The sequence below is a fragment of the Salvelinus fontinalis genome, chromosome 36, assembly GCF_029448725.1.
Source record: "Salvelinus fontinalis isolate EN_2023a chromosome 36, ASM2944872v1, whole genome shotgun sequence".
NCBI classification, from domain to species: Eukaryota; Metazoa; Chordata; class Actinopteri; order Salmoniformes; family Salmonidae; genus Salvelinus; species Salvelinus fontinalis.
This window is the reverse complement of record NC_074700.1, coordinates 22,211,330-22,223,088: the sequence shown is the minus strand read 5'-3', so window position 1 is coordinate 22,223,088 and position 11,759 is coordinate 22,211,330. Positions and strand designations below refer to the sequence as shown.

General features: G+C 44.8%; 2 protein-coding genes across 4 annotated transcripts in view; one reads left to right on the top strand and one right to left on the bottom strand.

The window, feature by feature from the left end:
* The window catches only part of LOC129835641 (uncharacterized), a gene marked incomplete at its 5' end in the record, with an annotated part of 390,259 nt that overhangs the window by 246,951 nt on the left and 131,549 nt on the right, over positions 1-11,759 (bottom strand). The gene's annotated exons all lie outside the window — the stretch shown is intronic.
* Positions 156-10,604, top strand: LOC129835688 (TOX high mobility group box family member 4-B-like). 3 transcript variants are annotated; one of them, XM_055901425.1, is made up of 9 exons: positions 156-260; positions 2,071-2,139; positions 2,494-2,790; positions 2,978-3,238; positions 5,062-5,382; positions 6,911-6,976; positions 7,308-7,955; positions 8,077-8,231; positions 8,407-10,604. In XM_055901425.1, the coding sequence occupies exons 1-9, from the start codon at positions 255-257 to the stop codon at positions 8,462-8,464; spliced, it is 1,881 nt and encodes a 626-aa protein (XP_055757400.1). In that variant the 5' UTR covers positions 156-254; the 3' UTR covers positions 8,465-10,604. The 3 variants fall into 3 exon arrangements, with proteins under 3 accessions (XP_055757400.1, XP_055757398.1, XP_055757399.1); XM_055901423.1 differs by lacking the exon at positions 156-260 and adding an exon at positions 973-1,706; XM_055901424.1 differs by lacking the exon at positions 156-260 and adding an exon at positions 976-1,706 and having other exon boundaries at positions 5,065-5,382.

Sequence of the window (11,759 nt, the reverse complement as noted above, 5' to 3'; positions counted from 1 at the left end):
ATTACAAATATAATTCTCAATATCATAATTGATCAAATGTAGTTAACAAAAAATACACACTAAACTTGGCTCATTTGCATATTTGAAACATTATCTCGCGCAACGTCAACGTGCTCACGTCGCTCTGTGGAAATTATGTCACTTCCTCATCTCATCCCGGAAGCCGGTGCCATGTTGTGATTTTTGACGAAAAACTAAAAAATCATCACGGGCGAAGTTCAGAAAAGTGGGACAGAGCACAATTCGGGGTGAGAATGGAGGTAAGAACGAGAGTAGAAAGTTTTCAGTGGGGAATCACTTGTGTGGTCGGCATATCCTACCCTGTACAGGTTGGATCGCACAAATGTCAACAATATTTGGTTTTCAAACACACAAGGAACACACGCTCAGAAAGCCTGACATCATTCAGACCTAGCAAGCTAACTAGCTATTAGCCAATTCTTTCCTAGTTTGTCAGCTTTGAGTAGAGAGCTTTAACCTCTGCTTTCTAAAAGTTCCTGAAGATTGAGATTAACTAACTACCTTATATGATCCCTGTGAGAAAGCTTGCTATTAAACAGCAAGAAGGTGACAGCAGGAAAATAATTTCCTCTGCCTGTCTATTCGAGTTGTCTCTAAAATTAATGCGTGGCAATGGCTGTTTTTCTATGTTATTATTGACAGTGGGATATTCCAAAGATGTGACAGGCAGTTAGTGGTTGTTGTAACATTTTCTTTTAGGTTTTGTCCAGAGAATTAACGGTTAAAGCCTTTAATTTGGCGTGGTCTTTACTAGGCCATTGGGATAAACCATTTGAGAAAAGTGGGAGGGAGTGAAAGTCCATGTTGGATATCAGTAGTTTATTTAATTCAATAATATATTTGGTTTGTTTGTCATAATTGAGCCATATGTGCTTTTTAAAAAGTACATCGATTGTTACATGATGACAAATCGCTTTGAAATAAACTGCTTTGTAAGCAAAATTCCGATATCCTAGACACCCTCCATTCCCACACTGAAGCCCGCCCCCAAGATTATGGCGATTCAATTCCAAATCCACAATTCTGGTTCCATTGATCAGCCTTGCTCGAGCACAGAGCAGCGGTGAGAAAGAACCGGACGAGCTAAATACTCAAATGGGTCAAGACAAGTCAAACTAGGGTCATTTGCGGGATTCCATATAGCGTATAATATTAGCCTTATGCTAGCTTGTGAGGTTAAGATAGCTTGAGTTTGTTCTGGTGTAGTAGGTGTATAAATACAGCTAGCACAGGATTCGGTACCACCGCCTTGCGTCAGCATAGTAGGATAGCCACGCTAGCTAGTAACGAGACGGGTTATTTTTGGTATGAGTGATCGAGCTCTGGCGTGCACTGGGAGAATTATTTCGCCATATGCATAGCAAACGTCGGCTTCGTTTTATACATTGGAGTCGCTATGAATCCTGCATATTTCATGACAGAAATCTGAAGTCTGGGCTGTAGCCATTTTTGATTTATTCTTCATTGTTTGTACATTTCGTGATACTTAAACAGTCAGTAAGTGGTACAGTAGTTTTCGTTTATAGATTTGTTCCGCACTTCATACAATTTCATTGATTGAATGTCATACGAGGCGCCCTTAGAAAATGGACCTGAATTTTTACTCTGATTTAATGGATGGGACTGGGCAACACGGAGATCCAGAATTCCTGGACCCCGGGTCTTTCAATGGATTTGATAATAAGGTGACCGACAACAAGAGCTGTGTGTGTGTGTGTGTGTGTGTGCGCGCGCTCTATGGAGTCAACTATGACCCCCGCAAACACTCAGAAAGAAGTCTTATAACAGCATATTAGGGCTTGGTTGAATATGTGGTAGCTACAGCACACGTGTAATGTATTGGCTGATGTGGCGAGGTGAGCTGTGGTCATTGGGATGTTTACTATGTGAAAAGTATGCCTAGCTGTGTGTGTGGTTGTTATACGGTTTGATGATGTGTTGTTGATGCTATGCATGATGTCTTTGACTTTATAAACGGATGAAGATGATGCTGCTCATTGTTATGCGGTGATGATGGTTTGACCCATGTGTGTGTGCTTTGTGTTTCAGTTCCCTGGAGGCAGTGACAACTACCTGACCATCAGCGGGGCAAGCCATCCGTTCCTCTCCTCCTCTGAGGTAGCTACTCAACACTTCACTCTCTTTTCTAAACATTAATTCCCTCTCTTTTTCCTCTCCCCTATCCTGTCTCTCTTATCTACAAATCCTCAAACAATCTGCAGTTATTCACACACCACTAACATCCAGTATAGCAGGTGATGACGTCTCATACTTACAATGACAAACTTCTCCCCGCCCTCTTTCCTCTCTACTGTCTCCTCTCTACCCCTTTTCTCCTTACCACCTCCCCCCATCCCCTACCCTCTCTTCTCCCCATCCCCTACCCTCTCTTCTCCCCATCCCCTACCCTCTCTTCTCCCCCTTCTCATTCCTCTCCATTCTACCCCCCCCCCCCCCCCCCCCCCCCAACAGACATTCCACACCCCCAGCCTGGGCGATGAGGAGTTTGAGATCCCCCCCATCTCCCTGGATCCGGACCAGGCCCTCACTGTGTCTGATGTAGTGGCCCACTTCGGAGAGCTCTCGGACGGGGACCGCGGTGGCCTGTCCACCCCCGGGAATGCGGTGGTGGGGGGAGACGACCCGTCCTTCGCCTTGACCTTTGTCAACCCACATTCGGGGTCACAGGGGCTGGAACACCATCTTAGTCTGGGGGTCATCAGTCAACCTGGTGGAGGAGGGGCCATGCTGGGGTCTGCTCTGGGGATGGTGAGAACCATAGAGATACATTTCAATGAATTAAGATTATCTGACCAATATGGCCGTCCTGTAGTCACGTTGCCAGAATGCCAATCACCATTCTAGTGTTCTATTTAATTCTATGTGAGGACTACAATATTTATTTTGTTCGTAATACTATGCCCTTGTCTGACTATGAACCCCACCTCTTTTCCAGGATCTGGGACACCCCATTGGCTCCCAGTTCAGCAGCTCCTCCCCAATGACCATAGACGTCCCGCTGAGTGACATGGGCCATGGCCTGTTGGGCCACAATCAGCTAACCACCATGGACCAATCAGAGTTCAGCGCACAGCTGGGGCTCAGCCTGGGGGGCGGGGCCATCCTGGCGTGCTCGCAGTCGCCTGACCAACCACTATCGGCCGCTGCTTCACCCGTTGGTTCGCTACAGGATGACGACATGGACGACTTCAGACGGGTCAGTCCTATTGGTCAATCTTTCTGTCATGTCTGTCTATTAGCGGATTAGTCTGTCTGTCTGTCGGTCTTGTTTGTCCGTCTCTCTGTTGTAATGTAATTCTCAATGTTGTGTTTACAGTGCATTTAGAAAGTTTTCAGACCCCTTGACTTTTTCCACATTGTTACGTTACAGCGTTATTCTAAAATGTATCAAATTGTTTTTATCCCTCATCAATTTACACACATTATCCCATAATGACAAAGCAAAAACAGATTTTTAGAAATTTAGCAAAAGTACAAAAAATAAAAAAGATATTACATTTACCTAGGTATTCAGACCCTTTACTCAGTACTTTGTTGAAGCACCTTTGGCAGCGATTACAGCCTCAAGTCTTCTTGGGTATGACTCTACAAGCTTGGCACACCTGTATTTGGTGAGTTTCTTCCATTCTTCTCTGCAGATCCTCTCAAGCTCTGTCAGGTTGGATGGGGAGCGTTGCTGCACAGCTATTTTCAGGTCTCCAGAGATGTTCGATCGGGTTCATATCCGGGCTCTGGCTGGGCCACTCGAACATTCAGAGACTTGTCCCGAAGCCACTTCTACGTTGTCTTGGCTGTGTGCTTAGGGTCGTTGTCCTGTTGGAAGATGAACCTTTGCCCCAGTCTGAGGTCCTTAAGCAGGTTTTCATCAAGGAACTTTCTGTACTTTGCTCCGTTCCTCTTTCCATCGATCCTGACTAGTCTCCCAGTCCCTGCCACTGAAAAACATCCCCACACCATGATGCCCCCACCACCATGCTTCGCTGTAGAGATGGTGCCGGGTTTCCTCCAGACGTGATGCTTGGCATTCAGGCCAAAGAGTTTAATCTTGGTTTCTTCAGACCAGACAATCTTGTTTCTCATGGTCAGAGTCCTTTAGGTGCCTTTTGGCAAACTCCAAGCGGGCTGTCATGTGCCTTTTACTGAGGAGTGGTTTCCATCTGGCCACTCTACCGTAAAGGCCTGATTGGTTGAGTGCTGCAGAGATGGTTGTCCTTCTGGAAGGGTTCTCCCATCTCCACAGAGGAAGTCTGGAGCTCTGTCAGAGTGACCATCAGGTTCTTCGTCACCTCCCTGACCAAGGCCCTTCTCCCTTGATTGCTCAGTTTGGCCGGGCGGCCAGCTCTAAGAAGAGTCTTGGTGGTTCCCAACTTCTTCCATTTAAGAATGATGGAGGCCACTGTGTTCTTGGCGACTTTCAGTGCTGCAGAAATGTTTTGGTACCCATGCCAAGTTATGTGCCTCGTCACAATCCTGTCTTGAAGCTCTACAGACAATTCCTTCGACCTCAGGGCTTGGTTTTGGCTCTGACATGCACTGTCAACTGTGAGATCTTTTTATATAGACAGTTGTGTGCCTTTTCTAAATCATGTCCAATCAATTTAATTTACGACAGGTGGACTCCAATCAAGTTGTAGAAACATCTCAAGGATGATCAATGGAAACAGGATGCACCTGAGCTCAATTCCAAGTCTCATAGAAAAAGGATCTGAATACTTATGTGAATAAGATATTTCAGTTTTTTTATTTCTAATAAATTTGCAAACATTTCTAAAAACCTATTTTCGCTTTGTCATTAGGGGTTATTGTGTATATATTGATGAGGACATTTTTATTTATTTAATCCATTTTAGAATAAGGCTGTAACGTAACAAAATGTGGAAAAGGGGGAGAGGTCTGAATACTTTTCTGAATGCACTCTATATTCAAGTGCTTTGATCAATGTATGGGAAACTGTTTTTCTGTTTTCTCTCTGTATTTCTCGTCTCCTTCTCCCCCTCTCTCTTGCCTATTCTAATTCAGCAGAGCGTGTTGGTGGAGTCCCCTGTCTCTCTCGGCGTCATCTCCCTCGATCCCTCTCTCTCCGATTCCCCCATACCTTCCTCCGCTCCGTCCTTCAGCACCCCTCCTAATCTCGTCCGGAGAGGGGGAGCGGTCGGAGGAGGGAAGAAAGGGAAGAGGAGGAAAGACCTCAACGAGCCCCAGAAGCCAGTGTCGGCCTACGCTCTGTTCTTCAGGGACACACAGGCAGCCATTAAGGGACAGAACACAAACGCCACCTTCGGAGAGGTGTCCAAGATAGTGGCCTCCATGTGGGAAAGTCTGGGGGAGGAGCAGAAACAGGTACACCCACACATTCACGTGCAAACGAACACACGCATGCAGACATTTACACGCACATGTTCACATTCACTATACAAGCACATATGTAGATATGAACAAAAATATAAACACATGTAAAGTTTTGGGTTCATGAGCTGAAATAAAAGATCCCAGAAATGTTCCATACGGACAAAAAGCTTTTCTCAAAAGCTTTGTGCACAAATTTGTTTACGCCCGTTAGTGAGCATGTCTATGCCTAGATAATCCATACACCTGACAGGTATGGCATATCAAGAAGCTGATTAAACGGCATGATCATTACACAGGTGCACCCTGTGCTGTGGACAATAAAAGACCAGTCTAACATGTGCAGTTTTGTCACACAACACAATGCCAATGATGTCTGAAGTTTTGAGGGAGCGTGCAATTGGCATGCTGACTGCAGGAATGTCCACCAGAGCTGTTGCAAGAGATTTAATGTTATTTTCTCTACTATAAGCCGACTCAAGTTTTTTTAGAGAATTTGGCAGTATGTCCAACCAGCCTCACAACCGCACACAACTTGTAACCATGCCAGCCCAGAACCTCCACATCCGGCTTCTTCACCTGCACAAACTGCAGACCCACTCAGGGAAGCTAATCTGCGTTCTCGTCGTCCTCACGACAAAGCCTATTCCCCCTCAGGAGACTGAAGAGATTTGGCATGGGTCCTCAGATCCTCAAAAGGTTCTACAGCTGCACCATCGAGAGCATCCTGATTGGTTGCATCACTGCCTGGTAAAGCAACTGCTCTGCCTCTGACCGCAAGGAACTACAGAGGGTAGTACGTACGGCCCAGTACATCGCTGGGGCCAAGCTTCCTGCCATCCAGGACTTCTATTCCAGGCGGTGTCAGAGGAAGGCCTTAAAAATGGTCAAAGACTCCAGCCACCCTAGTCATAGACTGTTCTCTCTGCTACCGCACGGCAAGCGGTACCTGAGCGCCAAGTCTAGGTCCAAAAGGCTTCTTAACAGCTTCTTACCCCAAGCCATAAGACTCCCGAACATCTAATCAAATGGCTACCCAGACTATTTGCATTGTCCCCCCAACCCCTTTTTCCCCTGCTGCTACTCTGTTTATTATCTATGCATAGTCACTTTAACTCTACCTACATGTACATATTACCTCGACTAACCTGTGCCCTCGCACATTGACTCTGTACTGTTACCCCCTGTATATAGCCTCGGTATTGTTATTTTACTGCTGCGCTTTAATTATGATTTTTAAAGAAAATTTACTCATCTATTTTTACTTAACACTTATTTTTCTTAACTGCATTGTTAGAGCTTGTAAGCATTTCACTGTAAGGTCTACCTACACCTGTTGTATTCAGGGCATGTGACAAATATTATTAGTATTTATAGTATTTCAATGTACTTATATGAACTGTAACTCTATTAAAATCTTCAAAATTGTTGCATGTTGCGTTTATATTTTTGTGCAGTGTAATATCACAGTGTAATAATATCACACGTTCTCTCATGATATCCCTGTATGTATTCTTCTCAGGTGTACAAGAGGAAGACTGAGGATCTCAAGGCTCTGGCAGCCTACAGAGATAATCAACTTCCTGAGGTGAGACAAGACTAGTGTTCCTAGAGAATGCTATTCAGTTGTACTGTGTGTGTGCTTAGGTTTATTACAATGGTCAGCCTTTGTCAACGGGGTGCAGGTAGCCTAGCGGTTTAGAGCGTTGGGCCAGTAAACGCTGGTTCAAATCCCGAGCCATCTAGGGGGAAAAACTGTTGATGTACCATTGAGCAAGGCACTTAACCCTAATTGCTCCTTTAAGTCGCTCTGGATAAAAGCTTCTGTTAAATGAATAAAATGTCATGTGTAAACTAAATGTCCACTTTTACCTCTACCCCTCTAACTTCAAACTCCTTTCTCCTCCTCTCTCTCCCAGCTGAACATAGAGCTTCTGGACACTGCTCTGTCGCCTCCCTCTCCTCCTTCCCCCGCCCCTCTCCCCACCCCCGTCGCCCCCCATCCCCGCTCCACTCGTTCCTCCGCCCCCCACCTGGCCCCCGAGGAGAACACCATTACCAACATCTGCACCTCCAACATCATCCTAACAGGTGGAGATCTCCCTCAGGTCACCACCCGTTCCCGTACAGGGGCACACAAACCACCCGCCCCGGCCCCAAGCCCCCCCACCGTCACCAAAATCATCATCAAGCAACAGAAGTCTCCCTCAGGGGTGACGGTGGTGTCCAGTAGTACGGTATCGTCGTCCCGTCAGCCACCGCCACTCCAACAGATGCAGAACACCCCTCCTCCCCCGCGTCTCCAGCAGATGGTACATGCCCAGGCCCCTCCGCCACTGCAGGCCAAACCAAGAGGCGGGGGTGCCAGCGGTGCCACAGCACCACCACCCCTGCAGATCAAGATGGTCCATCCCTCAGATTTGGACTCTCCAATTATCGTGACTGCTGCGGGTGGGTTAGCCGCGTTGGGTGGGTTCAATCCGAACTCGGGGGAGGTGGTACAGTCCTCTGCCATAGTAATGGCCTGTTCAACAGAGGCTGAGGACGGGGCTGAAGGAGAGGAAGGGGTAAGATGTTTCCTAGATATGATGATGTCATAATATATGCTTGGTAATATGCCTGCTAATTCTATAAATCTGATATTTGCCACTCAACCCCCCCTCTCTCCTTCTCTCCCCCCCATCTTAGATGCAGGTAGAGTTGAATGTGTCTTCAGGGCCAGTTGTGACCCAGACCTCCAGCCCTAACCTGTGTGTCAGAGCCGGCTGCACCAACCCAGCTGTCGAGAACAAGGACTGGGACAGGGAGTACTGCAGCAACGAGTGTGTGGCCACACACTGCAGGTACGGACAGATGTATACGTACACACACACACACACACTGACATTACCACGTGAAACGCTTGGGAGTCAAGATAGATCATGTTTTTCCCAAAGAATGGAAAATGTCGATAAACAAAATGTGTGCTCCCAATTGTGATTTAAAAAATTGGTGTTGATCTATTGACTATCTCTATAGGGATGTCTTCATGGCCTGGTGTGCGATCCGCGGGCAGAACTCCACCTCTGTCACGTAAGGAATGGACAGAAGAGAGGAGTGAGAGAAGATTGTCATGATATAGACATGATAGAGGGAGGACTAGGAAGGAGAGAACAGGAGTGTGAACTGGACAATGGACATGGTGGAGGGAGGAGATGGAAGGAGAGAAAGGAGAATAGATTTGGCTTTTATTCACAGCAGACTTTGTCCTCTAAGAAGAATCAAGTGGAAGACCAATACTCCTGTGATGTTAAATTATGAAGTTTAAATAATGAGAGTATTTTATATTAAATGTTTTTAATCATTTTAAAATGTTGGTGAAATGTAATATAACGCTGCAGGGTACTATTGGGATGTCTTGGACGTTAGTTGGATAAAGGGCACACCATCTAAAATTGGCCTTGTGTCAAATGCTCCGATTCTGTGGCTAAGATCAGGAGTTTCTTTTTCCTGATCACGTGACACAAGGAAAAACTCGGCCACGATGACCATATTCTTCTTAGTTAGGTCACGTGATACGGCGAAACTCCTGTCCCTATCCATCAGCCAATGAGAAGAAGGCATGTTTATTTCACGTGTGTCTCCTCTCGCCTGACTTCCGTTGAAACAGAGATCACAGTATCAATGTTGTCCATGTTATCAGTCTCACTCTCAGCCCTTTGTGGGAAATTCCCTTCAGTCTAATCGTTAAGACCGTTGGTTTCCCAAGCAGACCTGGTTTCAGATCCCACCGTGAAATATAAACCTCTGGGCTGCGTACAGGAGTGTGAAAAATTCTGAACATTGCTGATAGACAGGGCATGTATAGAAAGAACTGACATGATTCCTTTCTCTAGTACATGACAGAGAAGCATGTCTGTTTACATGTTGTATTTCTATCAGAACGGTTGTTCCACATTGAACATGATTGCCATTGAATGGGAAGGTTTCACGTATGCATATTAAGAACATTCAGGATTACAGTTTGTTTTTGAAAAACCATCATGTTGGTGAAATAAAACTGTAGGAAAAAATATATTTAAAAGAAAATACATAGTCATTTAAGTAATGCACAAAACGACACTAAGCCAGCTTTTACTTTGACACTACATAACCAAAAGCATGTGGACACCTGCTTGAACATCTCATTCCAAAATCATGTGCATTAATATGGAGGTGGTCCCCCCCTTTGCTGCTAATGTTGGAACATTGCTGCGGGGACTTGCTTCCATTCAGCCACAAGCGCATTAGTGAGGTCGGGCGCTGATGTTCGGCGAGTTGGCCTGGCTCGCAGTTGTCGTTCAAATTTGGGGTTGAGGTCAGGGCTCTGTGCAGGCCAGTCAAGTTCTTACACACAGATCTCGACAAACCATTTCTGTATGTACTTCGCTTTGTGCACAGGTGCATTGTCATTCTGAAACAGGAAAGGGCCTTCCCCAAACTGTTGCCACAAAGTTAGAAGCACAGAATCTTCTAGAACGTCATTGTATGCTGTAGTGTTAAGATTTCCCTTCACTGGAACTAAGGGGCCTAGCCCAAATCATGAAAAACAGCCCCAGACCATTATTCCTTCTCCACCAAACTTTACAGTTGGCACTGCATTCGGGCAGGTAGCGTTCTCCTGGCATCCGCCAAACCCAGATTCATCCATTGGACTGCCAGAAGGTGAAGCATGATTCATCATTCCAGAGAAAGTGTTTCAACTGCTCCAAAGTGCAATGGTGGCAAGCTTTACACCACTCCAGCCAACGCTTGGCATTGCGCATGGTGTTCTTAGGCTTGGAAACCCATTTCATGAAGCTCCCGACAAACAGTAATTGTGCTGACGTTGCTTCCAGCGGCTGTTTGGGACTTGGTAGTGAGTGTTCCAACCGAGGACATCCGATTTTTACACGTTACATGCTTCAGCACTCTGCGGTCCCGTTCTGTGAGCTTGTGTGGCCTACCACTTCGCGGCTGAGCCGTTGTTGCTCCTATATGTTTCCACTTCACAATAACAGCCCTTACAGTTGACCGGGGCAGCTCTAGCAGGGCAGAAATTTGACTAACTGACTTGTTGGAAAGGTGGCATTCTATGACGGTGCCACGTTGAAAGTCACTAAGCTCTTCAGTAAGGCCATTCTACTGTCAATGTTTGTCTATGGAGATTGCATGGCTGAAATAGCCAAACCCAATAATTGTAAAGTGGTGTCCACATACTTTTGTGTGTATATATGGTGTGTTTCTGGAGAGGAATGGGAAAATATATATTTTTAAATGTTTTAGTGTCTCTGAGTAGGAATGCTGATTTAGGATCAGGTCCCCCATCATATGTGATTGATGTGGATAATGTGGATCTAAAAGGCTAAACTAATCCTAGATCAGCACTTCTACTCAGATGCTTTATGAAGACGGCAAATAAAGAAATTAGTATTTTAACAATAGAAATGTAATTACGAGAAAGGACATCCCCATTCACTAATATTTAATATAAATTCAATTCAATAGTAATTATATTATGGTTTTACCACATGCACCATATATTTACTTGGCATTGCATTAGTGAAAGGGAAATGATGGGTTGTGAATTATCACTTACTAGTTGTCATCACTACATTATGCATGTGGAACAAAAAGGACATTAACATGTTAATGTATATATAAAAAAAAAAAAAGGAAATTAATGAAAAGGTTATTTTTTGTAAATAATTTTAACTAATGATCATAAATGTTTTATGGAAAAAATAATGCTTTATGTATCATTAGGTAAGATTTGTGTGTGTTTTGGTTTATATCCCTAAAAGGTAAAAATAAGAAGAAAATGGGGAAAAGTTGCAGAAAATTTAATTAATCATGATAAATCACTTTTTGAAAGAGCCATCCTTGCACATCCCATTTCAGCGGGAAGGAGAAGAGGTTTCTGCAGTGATGTCAAAAACTTGTTTTAAATATACGTTTGTTTCCAGCGTGACGTGTCAGCAATTTCGAATTCTGGAGGTGGCGGGAAAATATGCAGTGGCGGGAAAAAAAACGCATGGTCACAGCCACGATCCGACGGAGGCGGGTTTTCAGATGTAACTTGGGAGGCGCTGTCGAGCAATGTTAAACAAATAAATGATACACTATGTGTAACAACACAAGAGTACTGTCTTTGGTAACAATATGCATGAAATACCCCAAATAGAAACCCCCATCAAACGATTTTATACACTGATATAAAAATAAACATGTACGTTCAATAAAGATAGAAATCAAGGCACGGGTCAAGAGAAAAACATAAGCAAACCACGTGTGGCATATAAATTAGTCCACCAGCATTTTATAAACACGTGGCGCTATTTTATCAAAATAATGTGGTTGCCATTATAGGGGCG

Coding starts and splice junctions, on each gene's coding strand:
- LOC129835688 (XM_055901423.1), top strand. CDS start 1,608: ATGGACCTGAATTTTTACTCTGATTTAATGGATGGGACTGGGCAACAC. Junction 2,140..2,493: donor CGTTCCTCTCCTCCTCTGAG/GTAGCTACTCAA, acceptor CCCCCCCAACAG/ACATTCCACACCCCCAGCCT. Junction 6,977..7,307: donor GAGATAATCAACTTCCTGAG/GTGAGACAAGAC, acceptor TCTCTCTCCCAG/CTGAACATAGAGCTTCTGGA.